A 23,405-nucleotide genomic window follows, 5' to 3' on the forward strand; every position below is an offset into this window, starting at 1 on the left:
AAAAGTGCTGGAGCCATAATGGGTTATTGTGCTTGTTGTCCCATCATTAATAATTAAGGCTTATACTGCTTATAGTGAAACATGTATCCTCTGCTGTGCTCAGAGGTTGCACTTACTTCTTCGTAAACATAATATGGGCACGATCATGACTTACCGTTGTTGTATACGCAGCATCTGGGTCATCTTCTAACACCCGAGAAAGTCCAAAGTCTGAAACTTTGCATACTAAATTACTATTGACTAGGATATTCCTGGCAGCAAGGTCCCGATGTACATAACCCATATCGGAGAGGTATTTCATTCCAGAGGCAATTCCTCTTAACATTCCCACCAGCTGGATAACTGTAAAATGTCCGTCGTGTTTCTGTAGAGATGCAACAGTACTGTTAGCGAGGGAGAAATAGATTTCATTCTAAATAGCTATTGCATATGATATAATTTTCACCCTAATTATGAGGCTTTCCCACGTATCCCAAATTTTGATTATTATGTAGATCTGAAAGGGAATTCTGTATCTTAATAAAATAATACAATTATATATATATATATATATATATATATATATATATATATATATATATATATATATATATATATATATATATATACGGGTATGGGACCTGTAATCCAGAATGCTCGGGATCTGGGGTTTTCCGGATTAACAGATCTTTCCGTAATTTGGATCTTCATACATTAACTCTACTAGAAAATAATGTAACATGAAATAAACCCAATAGGCTGGTTTTGCCTCCAATAATGATTAATTATATCTTAGTTTGGATCAAGTACAAGGTACTGTTTTATTATTACAGAGAAAAGGGATTAAATTTGAATAAAATGGAGTCTACAGGAGAAAGCCTTTTCTGTAATTCAGATCTTTCTGGATAATGGGGTTTCCTTTTCAGTAGTGACTTTCACACTTGGGGGGTTATTTACTAAACTCTGAATGCAAAAATCAGAATTTTTTTTATTTTTTTGATAAAATCGGATCGGAACCCCAAGGATGGAAAAGTCTGAATCTGAAAATCCGGCATCTCAGACCTGTTGAGGTTGCACGTAAGTCAATGGGAGAAGTCCCAATGATTTTTTGATGTGCGCTGGGTTTTCGTGCAATACCCCGAAGTTTTCGATTGAAAATTCTGAAAAAATAGCAAAAATCTAATGAAAAAACCCCAAAAAAATCACGAAAATCAGAAAATAAATAAGTGTAAAAAACCTGAGCGGATTTGATCGGAGTTTGTAGCAGAAAATATTGAGATAAATTTGGACCTTAAAGTAAAGTTAAAACTAAATTCCTTTCTTTTTAAATTTTTGCTTTCTTTATTACTTTTTAAGCCTCAAATTCATAAGCATCAGTGGGATGTTCTAATTATCTGATAAGTTTCACAGTCACTATCTGTCATCTTAAGCCGTCTATGATATCACACGTTCTAATTAGTAATTGAACTGAGAAAAAAAATTAGACCAGCAGTTTTGAGTTGTGCAAATACATGATATTAACTGAAATTCCTATAAAGGAAAACAAGTTGGGACAGCCGAAGTACTCTCACAATATAAGTTGGTGGTTTATTTCAAGTCAAAACTACTCATCAATGTACAAAATATTTAAATACATTTATTAACATTCAAAGGTGATTTTTGCTGCAATTCATGACAAAACCTCACTATCACATTTTTTTTAAATCTCTATTCTCTGGTTGTTTGATATGTTTTTTTTCAATTGCTTTTTTTTTTTTTTTTTTTTTTTTAAATTAAACAAAACTAAACGTACAGGCCAAAAAATATGAAAAAACATGCGGTTTTAATTAAATAGCGTGCAAAGATAGTCTTATGCATTTTGTGCCTATTTGGCACTAAATCATTGGCTGAATTTGTGGACCATTGTGGACTACTCTTTACTATTTAGCACCATTTGAAGGTTTATCCCCTGTGTAAGTACAAGTTGAGGAAAACATCCTTTTTATATATTTAATATTTTATTTTTTTTTTTTGTTTTTTTCTTAGTCATCCACTGAAGCATCTATTCTCCAGGAATCTTCTTAGCAAAGCAACCCCACTTCAGTATAAGTCAGTGCCTGCCTTACATACTGTGGGCAATACAACTGGGTATTGATGGGCGAATTTGGGGCGTTTTGCTTCGGCAAAAAATTTGGGAATTTCCAGCAAAACCGCGAAAAATTTGCGAAACTTCATCAGCGTCTCGTTTTTGACACCGGCGTCTGTTTTTTACACGGGCGAATTTTCGTGGCGGTTTTACGAATTTATTCGCCGGCGATGATTTGCAGGAATTCGCCGCAAATTCATGTCTGGTGAATAAATTCGCCCATTACTACACATGGGCTTATTTGGATAAGGCATCATTCTGTAATTTGCATCTCCATACTTCAAGTCTACAAAAAAAACTTTGAAACATTAACTAAACCCAATAGGATTGCTTTGCCTCCAATAAGAGTTGATTATATCTTAGTAAGGATCAAGTACAAGGTACTGTTTTTTTTTATACAGGTATGGGATCCATTATCTAGAAACCCATTATCCAAAAATCTCCAGATTACGGAAAGACTGTCTCCCATAGACTCCATTATAATGAAATAATCAAAACATTTTTAATTGATTTCCTTTTGCCTTGATTTCCTTTTTCTCTATAATAATAAAACAGTACTGTGTACTTGATCCCAATTAAGATATAATTAATCCTTATTAGAAGCAAAAGCAGCTAATTGGGTTTATTTAATGTTTACATGATTTTCTAGTAGACTTAAGGTATGAAGATCCGAATTATGGAAAGATCCATTATCCGGAAAGCCCCAGGTCCCAACCATTCTGGATAACAAGTCCCATACCTGTACTAAAAATAAAAATTTGATAATAATAGGAACAATGGAGTGTTTGGGAGATGGCCATCCTGGATCTTTTGGAATTATGTGTTTATGAATTATGACACTTGGGGAACCTCTCCTTTTTTTTTTCTTTACTGGTTAAAGTAACCGTATCTCACACATAGAAGATATTTAGCAAGATAAATCAAAACTGGAAAGTGCAGTATGCCTTGAATTACTTTTCTCTCTGCCCTGGTGACTTTCTGTACCCTACAGAATGAAAATTATTTCTGTGCTTTTATAAATCCCATTTAAAAAAAAAAAAAAACAATTAAAAAAGAAAAAAAAAGCCAGCGTACAGGAGTGTATCTTTTTATATACAATAGAGCCAGGCACCATATATTTTCTGTTCTGAAAATAAAACCCGTGGTACCAAGCCAATCATACAAGAATTCTATTCTGCTTCACTTGCTCTGCCTAATCAGTAGTGCTGAACACAGTTCTCCAGTGCCGTCAAGGTAAAGAAAAACAAACAAAAACCGCCTATCATATAAACAGCACACAACAATGGATCCGCACTGTTCATCTCCATGACAAATAACAAGCATTATTCCTAGTTTGTCCCAGTTGTAATCACACCCAAGGCAGAAAGGATTCTCAGCACGGAAATGTACATATCTATATATACTTGTTATTCAATGCATTTAGGAATTGACTCTTTGTTGATTTTTGCTTTCCAGAGATGGAAAATTATAACAATGGGAAGAACTGCTGGTCTCTTGCACAATTAAAAACTACATTGATGAACAAGAAAGCCGAAACATTCCAGCCCTAATTAGATGTGCAGGTTTTATGTGAATCATATGAATTCAGGGGACAGGTTTTCTTTTTATTGCTTTGGCCAACACTTTCACATATTGCTTGTCAGGAGACAATGAAATTACAGTGTTGGTTTTGTTCTGTTTTAATTGTTTTAATGAAGTCATTTTATGTCCAAAATATTTTGTGTGTCAGAAACCTTCTGTTTCTAGAACAGCTCTACTGTGGGAAGTGTCACAAAATTACATTTTGGAAAAATAAATAACCCATATTTGTAGCTGCTTGTATTTAAATTAAACTTGTTGATAATGTGAAGGCTTCTCGGATGAAGAGAGGAAATTAAGAACAGGTTGATGCTGGGACTATGTATTTATCTACAAATTATTTTAATCATTGACAGCATTATGGGGCAGATTAACCATTTCATGGTATCATTCTACAGGTGGTAAAGATGGTTAACTTCTGGATTTGATTCACAGAATATTTGGCATACTATATTTTTTAAGAAAGTATGCATCATAAATGAATTTCAATTCATTTTTAAATTTAACTTTTTTTCCAATTTCTGATAATATGAATTTTTCTACCCACATTCCTCCCCTTTTTAAAGAATGCCAACATTCGTGGCATGGAGAGGCACATTTATTAAATGTTAATTGTTTGTGGTATTAGAGCTTTTGAAACTAAGATTAAACTCAATTTCTTTAAAATCACAAATGCCATAAAAATTATTAAAAGATTCCGGAAATAAAATGTTGTAATAGAAAAAAATGCTGAACGGTCCAACCCCCCCAAAAAAACTCTCTCTTAAACCTCTAAAATTTTAGTTTTTTGGACACTTACAAGCAAAAAAAATTTGAAAACCTCTAAAGGTCTGAATGGTTAAAAAAAGCTTCCATTGACTTCTATAGAACCTCAATTGCTTTTACTTGGAGAAGTTTTACTTGGAGAAGTTTTGTATTAGAATTTTTTTATGGTTTTTATAGTTAAGGGGTTATTTACTAAACCTCGATTTTTTTCTGGTCAAGGTTTTTGGGCAAAAGCTCGAATTTTTAGAGGGGGAAAAACCTCAAATTTTCGAGATTAATTATACTCTGAAACTGAAAAAATTCGGAATCTGAAAATCCTAAAATCTTAAACCCTTCCGAGGTCATTTATAAGTCAATGGCAGATGTCCCTTTTAAAATTTATCATGATCTACACTGGGTTTCATCTGATAATGCCAAAAATTCTGGGTTTTCAGGCGATAACCTGAGAAAATCAAGCAATTCAACGAGTTGGGAGTTTTCCCAACTTGACTTTTTTGAGTTATTTTATTGATAAATAAGATAAAATCCTGGATGGGAGTTTGGTCGAGTTTGGTTTATTAAAAATAAGAGATACATTTGAGTTTTAGTAAATAACCCCATAATCAATCTCAAGTTTTTAGTGTTTTTGAGAAATAAAAAAAAACATTTAGAGAAAAAAACATTATTTGTGGAAAAAAAAGAAATCTGAATGTTAGTAAATTGGCTCCTATTTCTTCTATAGGGCACAAGAGATTGTCTTTTGGGCGGAGGAAACAAAACTTCCCTACCCAGTAATCATTTAAGTAATTTTATTTTACTAAGTTGTTGAAATGCTAGTGAACTAATGGAGTTCAATAAAATTGATATAACATACATTTTTGTGCTTGAATTCTGGCACCAGAATATGTACTCAATTCAAATTAATTCAAGACATGTGCCGAAAAAGGCCACAAAGCCACGTTTAATTAAAATTGATGTTAGAAAATGTTTTTCTATAACCTTCATTGAAGTCAAACAGGTACTGTACAATAGAGTAAAGGTGTGCCTTTGATAGACAATTGAGAACCAATGTTTTATAAGTGCTCATACCTAAAGGCTCACAATTTTTCACAGGCAAGTTGAGAGACGCATTTCTACAGTGGGGAGGGCCTGTTTAACACCATGAGTTCAGACCCCTAGATGCCACTAGTACCCACTGACAGCAGTATGTACTGTTTCATGTTCTTCAAAAAAACAGTAAGGCAAAAACAATAACTTTATGTAATTATTTACTCATTTTATGCTATTTTCAACCAATAGAGTACATAACCATAGTAGCCAAAGCCAACTGCAAGAACTAAGACTTTCAACAAAAGTATGTCAAGGAACTAAATTTAGACACTTTTGCATAGGATCCCTGATTATGTGGGCAGCTAGAGGGTGAACAGAATAAAACCACAGGCAGGATATAATGAAGAAAAAGTCAGAGAAGAATAAAGTAGAATTTGGGGAGGAAATAAAATAATTAAAGTGCAGACAGACACTAATGATGCTAAAGGCAGAAGCTAATGAAATTGCAGTCGGAGAGAGAATGAGAAGGCAGTCCGGGGACAATGAATTTGTATTCGGGGGTGAATAATGATAATGACGCTTAAAGGCAGGTGGTGATGATTCTGCAGGCAGGATGAAATGAAGCAGCAATAAGACAGGGTGGAGGGGGTAATCAGGAGATGCTGCAATTAGGGAAAATGAAGTTGATGAAGTTGTTTCTTTCAATAAGATAGGTCTATAGTCAGAGGAAAGCTGAACGGATGTCGTTAATAAACTTAAATCATTCCGGCTGCTAATTTTGGTGACATGGGGATATATATATATTTATAAGTTTTTTTTAAAATTTCTCCTAGGTTTTCTTTTTATTATATTTAATAAACGTGAAACTAAACACGTGCCAAGAATTACTTGGTTCAAATCCGATTCTCATTATGGTTTCATCAAGTAGGGTGTTAGATATCCAGTAGACATTGTGACTTTAATTTGAAATTTTCCTGACAGATTTTGCAGTCTGACAAACCTGAATTTTCAGTTTGCCACGTGAAATCTATTATATTGCATTAGGCAAGGTAAAATAAAGATGCTTAATCAGCTGCTTCAACCATGTGCCAGTAATGCCCCTGGGGTAGTACCAATATACCCAGTGATAAAAAAAACCCTTTAATTAAGGGGACAAACTTTTTTTTTTTTTTTTAAAAAAATCTATGGCTATAAAGATTTTATCACTCTTTCAAAAAAACTGACAGTACTTGAAAAATACTTACAGTAATACATAGCCCATATTCTAAGGGGGTTATTTATCAAAGTCCAAATTTATCTCATTATTTCTATTAAAAAAGTCTGACCATCTCTGAATTGCCGATTGGACCGTATTTATTTATCATAGAAAAAGCTCGCTAAACTCAAAAAAACTTTGATTCGAATTCGATCAACTATTACTTTGATTAGTATGATTCGAATTCGGTCAATATGGACATATATTCGATTGAAAACTGACCTATTCAGCCAAAAAAAACTTCGACTTAATTTCGTTTGGTGTTTTTGAATACGAATTTCTAAGTTCTTCAAATTCAAAATTCGACCGTTGATAAATATGCCCCATGAAGTCTACATTTGGGGCAGATTTATCAAAGGTCAAGGTGAATTTTCGAATTCAAAAAATTTGAATCTAGAGCTATTTTTTGTGTACTTCGACTAGGGAATAGTCCAAATTCGATTCGAATTTGAAAAAAATGTGAGAATTCGAATATCTAAATTTATCATGTACTGTCTCTTTAAAAATTTGACTTTGACCATTTTCCATCTAAAACCTGTCGAATTGCTGCTTTAGCCTATGGGGGACCTCCTAGAACCTATGTAGAGTCAATTGAGGGACTTTGAAAAATCGAAGTTTGTTTTGGGAAAAACTTTGGTTCAAATTCGATCGAATGTGACTTAATTGGCCATAAAATAACTTCGACTTTGCTTAGGGGCAGATTTATCAAGGTTCGAAGTGAATTTGAGGGAATTTTCAAAATAAAAAAATTCTAAATTCAAAATAATTTTTTGGATACTTCAACCATCGAATAGGATACTACGACTTCGAATTCGAATTAGATTCAAAGTAAAATTGTTCAAATATTCTACCATTCAATACTCTAAGTACTGTCTCTTTAAAAAATTTCAATACTTCGCCAAATTAAACCTGCCGAAGTGCTATGTTAGCCTATGGGGACCTTCTAGAGCATTTTTCTAAGTATTTGGAAGTCGAAGTAAAATCATTCGATCGATCACTGAAATCCTTTGAATCGTTCAATATAAAGGATTTAATCATTTTACTTCGACCGCAGTATACCCAAATTCTCTGAAAAAAAACTTTGACTTTGATATTTGAAGTCGAAGTATTTCAATTTGATGGTCGAATTTTGAAGTATTTTTAACTTCGAAATTCGACCCTTGATAAATCTGCCCCCCAGTCTTTTTGACTTTAAATTTCAAAGTTTTTGAAATTCGAAATCCGACCCTTGATAAATATGCCCCTTATTCTGTAGACACCTAATTTCCTTTAATGTTGCCTGTTTACCAGGGTGTGCTTTGCTTTTATGGAAATGTGTTATTGCTGTTAAAATATGTGGAAACAAATCAACTTGTGTTCCTTTGCATGGGAAAACAAATGACAGATGGTTCTATTGAAGTTTGTTTGTACACACAGTTCCGCATCCTACTTTTAACTAAACTTTTTTGTTAGTAAAAGTTTTAATCTTTTTGCTGCCAGCAGATCAGTTGTATATGTCAAAGAATTGAAATGCTAATAGGTCTTCCTACATATGGCCAGCCAGGTAGAAACTATCCTAAACGTAATGCTTTTTACAAAATATCCAGACATAGACTAAAAACTTGCAGCTATAAAGGCTACAAAGACAAATCCATATCAAAATAAAGTCTTTTCATTACAGCTTACTATATGGCATGTAGAATATTACTTTTTGCGCGGTGGTCATTGTAATCAAAACTCACGCCCTTTCTACTTTTACTCAGTTTCTTTACCCTTCATTTCCAAAGTTCTAAAACAAATAATATTTGGTTAAAAAAGAACAGCTGTTCCAAAGACCATAAGATAGAGAAAAAAAACACAAGGCGACTATAATTCAGAATATTCGTCAGAACCGTGAATAGTCGGTATTTATTAAAGAAAAAATCAGAGATAAATTGCCAGAAAAAACTTGGCAAGTAAAAGCTGGCGAGGTTTAATAGAAGTCGATGGGAAATCATTAGATTTTTTTAGCCTTATTGAAAATGAATGGAGCAATGTGATTCTTGTTGGTATGTGACTTTATTTCTGGGAAAAAGATTAACCTTTTTTTCTTAAATAAGCTAATGAAGTCTCATGAGTTTTGTCATGTTTTTTTTGCTTGCATTTTTTTGCTCAACCTAAAAATGAATATATAGGATTTGACTATATAGGAATGACTAAACGCACTTTCTCTAAAGCCGCAAATGCCATGAAACATTAAAAAAGCACGAATGGGAAAAGTTGCAGAAAAGTCGCGAAAAACATAACTTTTACGAGTTGCCACAGAATAATTATGACTTCATAGTGTCACACAAAAGTCATAATAAATTCTGAAAAATGGAATCATACAAAATTTTTAACAGTTTGTTTCTCAAATCACTTTGAGTTTTTGTCTGAAATCCCTGAAAAAGTTGGATTTTCTGGCTAAACCCAGCGCAGACCACAAAAACTTCAAATTCGGATATGTGCCCCTTAGTGCCAATGCTTAGTAACCAGCCTGTAGCTACAAAATGTGCAAGAAATTGTTATGGCATGGTTAAACTTGCTTGTTTTTATTCCCAGTACATTTACTGGAAGACATTTCCTAAGTGGCAGCTCTGCTTCGAAGAGCAATCAATTATATGAAGTTCAAGTCTTCTTATTTCACAGAGACACTCTATGAGGTATCATATCACTATAGTAATGTTAACCAGGAGAAAAACTGCTATTTTTCAGCAAAGAAAAAAAAAAATCCATGAACGTCATTATGCAAAAATTAATTTGTGATAAATGATTTGAAATCTGCCATTGAATTGTTTCTGGTTCAAATGTCGCTGGAAAATGAAACCTTACCCGCAGGAATGAATCGAGGGATCCATTTTCCATGTATTCAACCACAATCATCACTGGTCTGCCTGCAAGAAGAGCAAAGAATTTCATTAGGAAGAATATAGGTGTATGCTTTAGTTATATATCTCCAGCTGTTAGAGAAAGATTATCTGTATTACTTTAATGAACTACATCTGTCTTATGCTACCGGGGGAAGAAACCCTGCAAAGTAAATTATCCCTGTGGAGGTTACTGAATAGAGAATGAAAGAGAGAGTTATTTTTGGTTGGTTCATTGGTTTATTAAGCTGCATCTTGAAAAGAGGAAACACAAACAGTATATAATGACTAGTATTAGTCAAATCATCATACACTGTGCACCTTTGTTTAGCATTAGCAATCAAAACATAAACCACGATCTGAATGTAATTATGGCCAATTCAAGTTTGGAAATTCATTTGCCTTTGATTTTAAACTTAGGTTGAACAGAAAGAAAGTGCTCCACTTAAATGCTGAATGATTGATTGCAATGCTACGATATTATTATTCCAAAATTGCCCTCTTTAAAAAAAAATGCCTCTAGCTTTGCTACTAAATATAATTCCATATATATATTTGCTATATATTCAGTTCTGGGCACTTATTAAATTATAGGGGCAGATTTATCAAAGGTCGAAGTGAAAATTCAACTGTCGAATTTGAAATCTGAATTTCTTAACTTTTTTTTTCAAGTGAAATTCCACTAGGGAATAGTTAAAATTCAATTTGAGTTTTTAAATATATTTTCAATTTGATTTTCGAAATGTATCATGTACTGGCCCTTTAAAAATTCAAATTAGACTATTTGCCACCTTAAACCAGCCGAATTGCTGTTTTAGCCTATGGGGGACTCCTGGGATCAATTTGGAGTTCGCGGGTTGATTCCATTCACTCGAGTTTTAAAAATTCAAATTTATTAATAAATTTCGATTGGTCGAATTTTGGTGGAATTCAGAGTTCATGGGAGTTCATGGGAGTTTAAAAAAAAACTCCCATGAACTCTAAATTCGACCCTTGATAAATCTGCCCCATAGTTTTCGTTTATTTATATTATCTTAATTAGAAGGTTAATATCTGAAATTTCAATTCTACAATTTGATTAATCAATTATGATATATATATTTTAACAATTATACTTTTAATTCTATTCTGGGCCCCTCCAATTGATCTCTGTGACTAAGAGAAAAAAATAGAAATTATATATGTATTTTTTTGTTTTATTGAAAGCTTGTTGCCCCATATAGGTAACAATAACGAATTATTTTTGTTATATAAGAACCTAACAATGTATATATTTTTTTAAATAAAAAGTTAACATAGATTTCGCATGAGATGGTCTATGATAATTATCAATTGTGAAAGTTCATCTGTCAACACATTTCAAAAATGTCAATGTAAATTCAATTCAATTACTACTACCTAATGAGCTTCTAGAAGTCAATGGGAGGCGCATGTTCAATATTTAGGCTATTTTATTTTTCAAGTTTTATGAAACACATTTTTGTAAATAGATGTAATTTTGTTGCAAATATGTTTTCTTCACAAGATTGTGCTTTTTTTGTAAATATGGCAGCAATCAAAAGAGAAAAATCATGATCACGAAAACAACTTGACCAAGCTTATTCATAATTTTTTCAAATTTAACCAAATTTAGTAAAACACAAATTTTAAATGAATTATTCCCATGCAATAGATTACATGTTTCAGCAACCTGCAAATGAACAGTTATGGAATTTTTAATGCAATATAATTTCTGTTAGCTATTCTATTGATACGGAATACACTGAGTTGCCATCGCAATTGCAGCTTCTTTTTAACTGAAAATTCCAATGACACAAATGACTGTACAAATATCATATAATATTGCAGTACAGATTGCAGTTTGGGATATTTTATGTGGACAGTATCTACAGCAGTGATGTCCAATTTATATGGTACAGAGGGCCAGAATTTTTCTAATCTACATGGTGGAGAGCCGATAATGGAAGCCAGTGTTAGCCACTCCCTGTTTTTAGACCACACCCACTTTAAACCACACCCATGTTACCGCAAGACCATGTCCACATCAATAGCACACCAAAAAACCAGATGGTTGGTGCTCACTGCAGAGATCAGGGCCGAAACTAGGGGGAGGCAGAGTAGGTGGCTGTGTAGGACGCCATCATTGAGGGGCACACTTTTAATGGTTTTTTTTTTTTTCATATTTGCTGCTGTTGGCACAGGTAAAGGTTGGGGGGGCAATATGATGGCTGCTGGAGGGCTGTATGATGGATGGCTGCTGAGCTTGCTGGCACAGGTATGGGGGGGCAGTATGATGGATGGCTACTGGCACAGGTACAGGGGGGGCTGTATTATGGATGGCTGCTGGGCTTGCTGGTACAGGTACAGGGGGCAGTAATATAAACGAAAAAGTGTTGTACATTTTCTTGCTTTTTTTATTTAAAAACCATCATGGTAAGGAGGTAAATGGTAATGCAGGACAAGGGGCACTGATTGAAGCTCTTGCCTAGAGTGCCAAACTACCTTGGCCCGTCACCAGCAGGGATGCCACTCATATGTGAAAAAAGTTAAGTCATATTAAATCCATATGCCTCCTCCTCCCTGTGTATAATACAGTACCCCAGCATATGATTAAACACCTTAAGGGCCCCTAACAATAATTTTCAAATGCTAACAAACCCCCAGAACAAATATCAGGCTTATGTTCCATAGGGATCATAGGTCAGGCAGAGTATGGCACACACAGGGTGCAAAGAGCAGGCAGTATGTATGACACACACAGGGAGTATAGGGAAAACAGAACAGAGCAGGAGACAGGAATCAGGACCAGTCTAATATGTACTACATACAGTGACACAGTGCTGGTGTCCCATTAGCATTTTGTATAAGGTGTAAACAGGTGAACAATGTGGCAGTTTCAGTCTGGGTCTCAGGTGTGAACAATAGAGGAGTCACAAGTGTGAACAATGCTGGGGATCACATGTGTGATTTTGAGGTTTAAACTATGCAGGGCCAGTTAATCTCTGTAGTGATACTTTAAGGGTAAGGCCACACGAGGAGATTCGGGGAGATTAGTCGCCTGGCGACTAATCGCCTCGTCTGAGGCAACTTTGGGCGACTATTGAAAACGCATCGCTGCGTGTGCATTAGCACAGGCGACTTTGCATTGCAGCCTATGGGGAAAAACGCTGAGGCAATTCGGGGAGATAGTCGCGCAAAAGACGAGGCGATTAGTTGCCAGGCGACAAAACCTCCCCGAATCTCCTCGTGTGGACTAGCCCTTAAAGTTTACAAATGGTAAATAGACACAGCAGGCAGACTTTGATGTGGAGGGCCACATAAGGGGGTGGCCAGTTGGACAGCCCTGATCTACAGTATAAAAATGATCACTCTGAGAGAAAGACTCATCTGTAAGTTTGTCATTAACCAAACTGGTTGCTGAAGCTCTGACTTAACTTAGTTATGGTCAAAGCTTTGCATAATGCTGTTAATATGATCTGCTTGTTGTAGAGTTCAGTTCACTTACTGTAAACACTTTATAAGCTGCTGAAACCTCTGAGGTTTGTGAACTCCTGTGTGACCTCCATGCCACCAAATGTACACAATTACAAGGAACTGGAAAAATGTATCCAAAGTTCAAGAAAAATTCTATTTCAGCCAATGAATAAAACACCTTCTGCATGGGTCAAAACAATTTGTGCTGATTGCCACCTTCAGCTAATTGGTAGTAATCTAGAATCATTGGAGTTGAAAGCATTGGTTCCCAATTACCATTCTAAATTACTATAGGACTCTTGGATCAATGCCACACTGTGCGCAATGACAGGTGATATTGCTGCCTGCAGATTAACCTCTTAGGGAGTTGAAGTACTCTGCTTCTTGAGCCATTTTTTTTTATAAATTATGTGCTAAAACCCTGCAACACATTTTACATCTGAAGCAGAATTCTATATTAGTGGCCTTCACAATTTCATATAATTCTGTGTTAAAATATTAAATATCCCCTGTCCCTTTCCCTATAAACTACAATCAGATTCTCATTTTTTGTTGATCCAGGGCAGACCATGGCCCTTGTTAGGCCTAAGAAAACAGACAAGCAAACTATTTTGCCTGGTAGGGAAAATACATTTCCGCCAGCATCAAATATTTTTGTGGGAGAATCTTGCCATGCTTTTTCTTTTGCTGGAAAAATTGCGTTATTAATAGTGATGAGCAATTTTTTCGTCCTGCATGGATTTGCATGACATTCTGCATTTCACCATCTGCTATTTTTTTCATGAAACTGTGGCAAAAATTCTCACTGAAAAAAACTCACTGAAAAAAACCTCCATTTACGTTAAAGATTATGGGGCAGATTTATCAAGGGTCCAATTTCGAAGTGAAAAAAACGTCGAAATTCGACCATCGAATAGGGTAGTCCAACATTCGAAATCGAAGTCCAAGGATTTTTAAAATTCTATGATCCTACTTTGATCATACTTCGAATCGTACAATCGTGCAATTTTACAAAAAAATACTTCCACTTCTCAAAACTTAGCCAAATACTGGCTATAGGTTCTAGGAGGTCCCCATAGGCTAACATAGCAATTCGGCAGGTTTAAGGTGGCAAAGTTTTTTAAAGGACAGTACTTTGATTTTCGAATGCTCGAATTTGCGAAGTATTTTCAAATCGAAGTCGAATTTGGCCTATTCGATGGTCGAAGTACCCAAAAATTACTTCGAAATTCAAAGTTTTTTAATTAAAAAATTCACTTTGACCCTTAGTAAATGGGCCCCTTAGAGTTAGAAAAAAATTGAGAAAAAAATGCCCTTTGACTTTAATTAATTTGGAGTGAAAAAAAACCTCCCATTGACAATGCATTTAGGGTAGAACTACAGTAAAGTTGGATGCAATGAAGATAAGGTTAGTTGTAGGAATGTCGGATGTAGTCACAGCATGCATCCGACACAACACGACTGTGTCAGACGCATGCTGCGACTTCATCCGACATTTCTATTTCTTACCTTATTTCCGTCGGATCGGACCTAAATCACCCATGTAGTTCTACCCTTAGAGTGAGAAAAAACTGCCATTGACTTTAATGCAATTGGAGTGAGAATAAAAGTTGCACACATAGAAAAGCCAAGTGAGTAAAAATGCAAATTGACTTAAATGCATTTTGTGAATTTTCCACCATTTCCTGAATTTGTTCATCACGTTATTAGAATTTCTCCAAAAACTGCATTTTTTATTGCTTTAGAATAAATATTGAATACAATGTTGGAAAAAACTCCCACATTATTACAATCTTTCCATGCAATTTGTTGACACAAAATGCAGAAGAAAATGTAGATGCCTTCCCATTGACTCAAATGCATTTGGGCAGATTTCTGTAGAATTTTACTGTTTTGTGCATCACTAATAAAAAACTGTTGAAATTATTAGCTCTGTATTAACTATTATGGAAGCTGGTGGCATTTACAGTAACGGATTCAAGTTAGAACAGAAATTATGTGGGAAGGTGTAAGCCACTTAAAGGGGACCTGTCACCCAAAAAAAGTATTCAAAATCCTATTTTATCACATTAGTCAAGCAAAATGAACTTTAATTACACTATATAAATTATTTGAATCTTGTTTTCTCCAGTCTGGGAATTCATAATTATAGCAAGCAGGCAGGAGCCATTTTGTGGACACTGTTATTAAGACAAGTCTTGTATCATCTCAGAATCTTGTTTGTGCACCAGAATGGGGGACCCGATGTCCATCCCCATGAACTGGCTACACAATTAAATGGTAAAGAGAACTGGGGAATATGTAGAGAGCAGTGACATCTAGTAAGTGCTGACTGGAAAGTGAAAGTAATTGTCTGCCCCGCCCATGGCATAGAGGAGGGGCAGACAATATTTGATTGACAGCTGAGATTTTTAAATGAGCTTGCAACGGCTATGAATGCTTTCATAAAAATTTGAAATTGGATTTCATGTTTAATTTGAAAAGAACTTTTATTATACAGATTTGTGTGTCTGGGTGACAGGTCCACTTTAATTTTATGTTATCCCAGCTGGTCCAAACACAAAAAACAGGTTTGGAAGATCTGAACTCTACAAACTGCTTAGCCTCTACAAATGTACCAATACATTCACATAAGTATAGTGTTAGGTTTCAGACTGTTCTTCCATGTATGAACAATCAGTATTTACGGACTGTGTTCCTTTAATTTTGATGATTCATTCATCTAATAAAGCACCAAACAGTCCGACCGGCATATATATATATATTTCTGTTAAACCCATGGTACTTAATTAGGACTATGTGCAGACTTTGCCTAGAGGCCTCGTCACCAGCAGTCATTGTCAAAGTAATAAATATTTTTCTGCAACTTCCACTACCATACAGTTTTGTGCATAGCATATGCCACAGCATTAAAATGGCCCCAAATGAATTCAGACATGATAAATAATGTTTTCTTGTCTAAGGAATATTAATATAAGCATTTAGCTGTTATGTGGATTTCCTTTCTATTCTGTAGAAAGGAATAATACATTTACAATAATCTAAATTATATATATATTATTTTTTGTTCTGTTGTTGAAGATGGAAAAAACTCGCCCACATTGCCAGCAATAACAAATGTCTGTTTTTTATTATATAAGGTCAGTTTTCCTGTGTTACTGTCATGATACAGTTAAGAGTTAATAAAACAGGCCAAGGTATCATTGAAACAGTCCTCTGCTCATTAAGGTCTGGAATCAGCAACATGGACTTGAGTCAACCTGGCAATCAAACCACCTAGTGGCATATTTATCAAGGGTCGAATTTAGCGTTTATGGGAGTTTATAAAAATGCTCATAAACACGAATTTTGAAAAAAAAACCAAGCAATTGAAATTTTTTAAAAAATTAGAATTTTTTAAATTCTGGTGAATAGGATCAACCCGCAAACTCAAATTGAGTTTGTTTTTTTTAAAAAAAAAATAGATTTTCAAAAGTCCACCAAAGGACTCCAAATTGATTGTAGGGGGTCCCCCATAGGCTACTACACCAATTCAGCAGGTTTTAGATGGCGAATAGTCAAATTCAAATTCTTAGGGACAGTACATGATAAATTTCAAAATTTCAAAATTCGAATTTCGAATTGTTATTAAACTCGAATCGAATTTGGACTATTCCATAGTTACACTAAAATAAACTCGAAATTCAAATTTAAAAATGTAAGTTTTTAATTAGACCCTTGATAAATGTGCCTCCTAGTGTGTGGTTGGATAGATTTATGGCAGTTGCAACACAGGCCTTAGACTTTTGAAGAGTAAGGTGGGTGTGGGATAGGGTATTTTTTATTGTGAGATGCAGTAATAAAGTAGGATAATACTTGTAATTGTCGGAACACACTTAGCCTTACAACAAATCTATTATAGACTAAGGCTGATGACATGCTGATATAAAAGCATTTTTGGGTGTCTGCAATAAGAAATATAGGGTTCTCAGAAGAACTGAAAGCATTTAGTTGTAGGAAGAAATAAGGGTGGTTATATATCAAAATCCAAAAATATTTAATCAATCCCTGAAAGCTACGCTGACCAAATCCACACTGGTTTTTCCCCTTATTTATCAATACATTTTTCTGAAAATTTCATTTGTGGGGAAAAAAATCATGAAAAAATTCAAATCATACAAATTGTTTTTAGATTTGATCCCCGAAAACTTTTTGGATTGTTGCCCGAAAAACCCCTAAATCTTTGGATTATGCCACAAAACCCATCGCAGGATATTTTTGGAACTTTTCCCATTGACTTCTATATGAACTCGGCAGGTCTGAGTAGGAGTACTTTTTTATTCGGACTTAACAGACAGGGTTTAATAAGTTCCAAAAAATTATAGTTTTTTTTATCAGTAAAAATTTGGATTCTATAGTAAAAAAAAACTTTGAATGTTTATAAAGAGCTTTAATAAATAGCCCCCTAGGTGTTGCTTTGAGCATCTATGGGAGAGAGTAAAGTAGTGTAGTAGTGTAAATATTATAACTGGTGAAAGGTTAAGAAAAGAAAACAAGGGAAAATAGATCTTTCCTATTCCTAAAGTGAGAGTAATGGAACATCTTGCAACCACTTCTTATTATCGAGAAACAACTTCATATATAATGCAGAACAAAAAAAAAAATGTAGGGGGCGGTCCTTAGCCATGGTGGAGTCCGGACGCAGACTTTAAGAGCTCCTCCACTGGATCCCTGTTAACCCGACATTACGCTATTTGCAGAGCACACCACTTTACTCCGGGTTACTTCTGATTAATGCCGAAGCATGGGTAAACGTGGAACCCGGGCACAACGTGCAACTATGTCACCTTTCCTGCACAAAACCCCTGGCAGAGGCAAACACGCGAAGTTCCAAGATGGCGGTGAGGACGATGACGCATCTCACACTTCCCCGCGCATACCTACCTCACCCACGCGATCAGTGAGTATGTCTCCGGCACTCACCCCAACTCAGACTTCCCCGCAAGGGTCCCCATCTGATCCCTCGCAATCGCCGGACGATCAGCCAGTAACGCCACAGATTTTAGCGGCCCAGCTAGCGACACTGCAGGACTCGCTGACTTCCACTATCACACAGTCTGTGTCGGCGGCCGTGAATGCAGCACTAAAAGAGATTCAAAGGGATGTTAACGATCTGGGAGACCGCACAGATAAGTTGGAATCTTATACTGATGATATTGCTCAACGCTTGATGTATGTTGAGGAAGATAACGAAACTCTTAGAGGGGAAGTCTGTGATTTGCGCGACATGTGTGAGGACTTGGAGAACAGGTCGCGGCGACAGAATCTGCGATTTAGGGGGATTCCTGAGGAAGTAACCCCTTCCGAGATACCGGGCTACCTTGCTGATTTGTGTGCGTTCATATGCGCGACAACCCCAAGTGAATTATGGAGATTTGATAGGGCACATCGCTCTCTAGGCCCAAAACCTGCTGCATCGAAACCTCCACGTGATATCGTTGCCTGTTTTCATTACTATCAAGGGAAGGAAGCTATCCTGGCGAAAACGAGAGCTACCCGTGAATGGGCCTTCCGCTCCCATAAGGTCCAGATATTTCAAGATCTCTCTCCGATTACTCTATCCAAACGGAGAGATTTGCGGCCTGTTACACAAACACTCAGAGATCACGGCATACCCTATCGCTGGGGATTCCCTTTCAAGCTGATTGTTGTACGCACGGGTCAGACCTATACGCTACACAACCCCCGGAATGGGGACAGATTTCTCAAGGCACTTGGACTGTCTGCTCGAGACCCGCCTAAAGATCCCCCACAAAGGGAGCCCTCGCAACCGCTAGCGCCTCAATGGTCCACCATTCGACAGAAAGCTTCACCGCCACGGCTAGCCCTCAGCCCTTCGCCTCCTCGCGATGGGTGAGTGGCGACTTGCATCAGCCTCATTGTTTCCAAGCTGGGTGTATACCCTATTTTTCTACTTTATTGCCAGCAGCCACCTATTGGATCCAGGGATGGATAGGCCACTTTCCCATCCTGCCTTTTCTCTTTTTGGTCTGCACGACCCCTACGTGGATATTGACCCTCACCCCCCACCAGAGGTGCTTGTTTTGCTCCTCGTAAGCTCTTGACGTCTTGTCAGGGCTTTTTTCTCAATTTTTCTCTACAGGATAACCATCAGATTCGGTTCTACTCAAGGCGGAGATGACTGACATTTTTTCTTCATTTTTCCTTTTTTCTTTTTTTCTCCTTTTTCTTTTTTGTTTGTGGTTTATTATGCTATTTTGGTTCAGATACTGGTACTTGCACCTCTTATTTGGGAGCTTATTGTATGTTTGCAAAGTTCATGTTCTTTTCATTCCCGATGGTCAGGGCACTTATAATGTGTTTCGGGGGTCTATGACATGTTGTGGGGGGATGTGGGAGTCTGGTCGCTTACTTTCCCTTTCCTTCCCTCCTCCGGGTCACCATCCAGATGAGCTTCACTTATCCTTCCAATACTATGGCTAAATTTATATCTATGAATGTCAAGGGCCTTAATAGTATCCATAAGAGGTATCTTGCCTTAAAAGAGCTCAAACACTCTCGGGCGGACATAGCTCTTATTCAGGAAACTCATTTTCATAAAGACAATCATAGCAAGCTTGCTTCCAAACTCTACCCAACTGCCTACTACTCCTCTGGTCCCTATAAAAGAGCAGGGGTTGCCATACTTATCCATAAGGATTGTCCCTTTCGAGTTGACCAGACTCTCACAGACCCCAATGGCCATTTTTTGATGCTCAAAGGAATGTATGCTAATGTGCAGTTATTGTTGGTCAATGTATACTCACCTAACAAAAGGCAGATCAGCTTCCTGCGCAAACTCATCACCAAGTCCCAACAATTACACTCCACATATGTGATAATAGGGGGTGATTTTAATTTGACATACTCTCAGGGGACTGATAGATCGGAACCCTCCCCAAACCAGATGGCCCATACCCTCTCTACTTCTTTTAGGCAGATTATGCGCCAATCTCAGTTCTTTGATGCTTGGCGAACGAAACACCCTCGTGATACACAGTTTACATTCTATTCGCCCACTTATAAAACGCATTCGCGCATTGACTACTTTTTTATATCCTACTCTTGCCTACACTTACCTTATGATTCAGACATTATGCCAATCACTTGGTCAGATCATGCTCCGATCACATTGATCATAGAACTGTTTAAATCCCCTCCCCGTGAGCCTCATTGGCGCCTCAATGAATCACTCCTACATGACAAAGACGTGTTTGCTAAGATTGAGGGTAATCTGAAGGAATATTTTGCTATAAATGAGGGCTCCGTGGCCTCCTTAACCACGCTATGGGAAGCCCATAAAGCCACTTTGCGGGGCCAGCTGATAGCACTGACAGCACACAAAAACAGGACAGCTAATGTTACCTATCTTACACTCCATAGGCAACTTAGAGACTTGGAAACACAATACAACTTGAATCAGAGTGACTTTTTACTGGCCCGAATTAGACACATTCGTACAGAGCTAGCTGCCTTAAGGCAAAAACAGGCTGAGAAGGCCATACTTTGGACGCGGCAGCGTTTCTATGAAAAGGCTGATAGACAGCATACTTTGCTTGCCAAAAAGTTGAGGGACCAACAGGTCCAATCTCGAATAACCTCTCTGATGACCCCTGCAGGCCATTTAACCTATGACCCCTACCAGATCGGTTCCCTGTTTTACGATTATTATCACAAACTTTACAATTTGTCCCCGACCTTGACTGACACCAGGCTACATTCTGAGTCTATTATTGGCTTTTTAGAGAATTTAGAGCTCCCCGGTCTTACTGAAGACGACTTAGGAATTCTAAATAAAGATATTACGATGGAGGAATTGTCCTTCGCCCTTAAGACTATGCCGAGTGGCAAAACTCCGGGTCCAGATGGGTTGCCGTATAAATATTATCAATTATACCAACATATTCTTCTACCTTACCTGTTAAAGCTGTTTAATCTATACTTGCACGGTGAACCCATCCCTCCCTCTGTGCTATCCTCCTACTTGACACTGCTGCCCAAGGAAGGTAAAGACCCTACACTATGCTCCAACTACAGACCGATAGCCCTCCTGAACTCGGACTTGAAACTGTTCACTAAAATTCTTGCCAACCGTTTGGCCCCAATACTACCTAGGCTTATAAATAGGGATCAGGTGGGTTTCATTTTGGGGCGCCAAGCGGGTGACAACACTAGACGTACTGTAGACCTAATTGAAATACTTCAGAGACGTAAAGCTCCCTCGTTAGTTCTTAGCCTAGACGCCGAAAAGGCGTTTGATAGATTAGACTGGACTTACCTTTTTAAACTCTTGGAACACTTGAATTTCTCAGGCCCCTACCTGCTTGCTCTTCGCAATCTCTATAGCACCCCATCCACCCATCTAAAACTTTCGGGTCAATCTGGTAAAGCGATCCCAATAAGGAATGGCACTAGGCAGGGGTGTCCTTTATCTCCCCTTCTCTATGCTCTAAGCATTGAACCTCTAGCGGCAGCCATTAGGTCACATCCTGACATAGGGGGGGTTTTAGTTGACTCTGTGCATTATAAGATAGCCCTATTTGCAGACGACGTCCTACTCACCATGACTAATCCACATGTTTCCCTTCCGAACCTCCACCTCGTCCTAGATGGCTATAGTAAGATCTCGGGTTACAAACTTAATATTAATAAAACGGAAGCTCTCCCACTCAACATACCACCTCAGGAACTTGCAGCATTGCAACTTAAATTCAATTACAAATGGAGGGTGGATTCCTTGACATATCTAGGGACCCAGATGGCAGCATCTCATGCTCAGTTATATGATCTGAATTTTAAACCGCTCATTCAGCAAACAAAGACCTCTCTCATGCGATGGACTAATTACCCTATTTCTTGGCTCGGCAGGATAGCCGCTCTAAAAATGTCGGTTTTACCCAAGTATCTTTACTTGTTTGAGACTCTGCCGATTCCGATAGCTCCCAAAGTCTTTCGGGAACTACAAGCCTTGTTTCACAATTTTATATGGGCCCACCGGAGCCACAGAGTGATGATGACCCATACGAGTTTGGGAGGTCTGGGGGTCCCCAATCTTCGACGATACTATGAAGCCTCGCAGTTGAGGCAACTTTTAGCATGGTCTCACCATTTTCCAACTACCACCTGGGGTCACATTGAAAATAGTATGGTGACGGACTATCATTTAAATGTTCTCATTTGGGACCTTGCCTTCTCTCTGCGGATTCCATCATCTATCCTCTCCGCCACCAGGCTTTCCTACTCTATATGGCTGAAGACCCGGCTTAAATACAAATTGGTCTCCGCTAAATCATTGGTAACAACCTTTTTGAACAATCCGCTGTTTTCGCCTGGCACTGAGCCATCGTTTTATACCAGATGGTCTAGGTTACAGTTCTTTACGGTCAAAGACCTGCTCACTCCGCTCGCTTATGGGATGTTGCCTTACCAAGTGATTAAGGAGAAGCAGCCCCTAACGGATATAAAATTATTTGAATATTTTCAAGTACGGCATTTTTTGGCTCCCTATGTCACATATCTCAAATCACATCCCCCCACGATGTTTGAGACTTTGGCACTTCCAGGCCTACCACAGAAAGGCCTCATCTCCAGGATCTACAATATGTTGTCTGCTCCTCCTGACTTGGATCTGCCCAGACATAAGTACATGGAGAAATGGGATCGAGACCTCCCACACCCAGTCCAGCCTAAAGATTGGCCATTGATATGGAACAACGCTAAACGTATGGTCACTTGTGTGCGACAGAAAGAACACATTTATAAAATTTTGACCTATTGGTACTATACCCCGGAGAGGCTGCACAAATTATTTCCGCAACATTCGCCCCTATGCTGGAGGAACTGTGGGCTTCAGGGTACTATGCTTCATATCTTTTGGGATTGCCCAGTGATACAGCCGCTGTGGACTGAAATCTCTCAGCTCTTGAGCCGTATCTTCCATAGCCCATTTCCAATGGATCCTATTGTCTTATTACTGGGGAAACCTATGTCACGACTTCGCAATTGTGGTCAAGCTTTGGTGAACCAAATACTGACCGCAACCCGTCTGGCCATTTCGTCACACTGGAAAGACCCTGTGCCACCTACTTTGTCTGAGATAGTTTCCAGAATTAATGCTAACAGAACCTTTGAAGCTGGTATTGCCATGTTGTCTAACACTATGGAGCGGTTTATTAATATCTGGGACATATGGGATTTAAGAGAGTTAGTTGTCAATGGGTCGCAAGGAATCCACCCCCCATCTGCCACTTAGTCATGAGAGGCCTGGTGGATCGTTCTTTGATTTGATTTTCTTTAG

General features: G+C 37.4%; 1 protein-coding gene across 2 annotated transcripts in view; it reads right to left on the reverse strand.

Annotated features, from left to right (window-relative positions):
* Positions 1 to 23,405, reverse strand: part of LOC108707429 (ephrin type-A receptor 6) — a 431,367-nt gene that overhangs the window by 39,080 nt on the left and 368,882 nt on the right. For both annotated transcript variants that reach the window (XM_041581591.1, XM_041581590.1), the window contains 2 exons: positions 9,561 to 9,622; positions 155 to 364 (listed from right to left, as the gene is read on the reverse strand). In XM_041581591.1, the coding sequence (XP_041437525.1) occupies positions 155 to 364; positions 9,561 to 9,622 (272 nt within the window). The remainder of the gene's footprint in view (positions 1 to 154; positions 365 to 9,560; positions 9,623 to 23,405) is intronic.

This window comes from Xenopus laevis, chromosome 2L (genome assembly GCF_017654675.1).
Source record: "Xenopus laevis strain J_2021 chromosome 2L, Xenopus_laevis_v10.1, whole genome shotgun sequence".
Classification (NCBI taxonomy): domain Eukaryota; kingdom Metazoa; phylum Chordata; class Amphibia; order Anura; family Pipidae; genus Xenopus; species Xenopus laevis.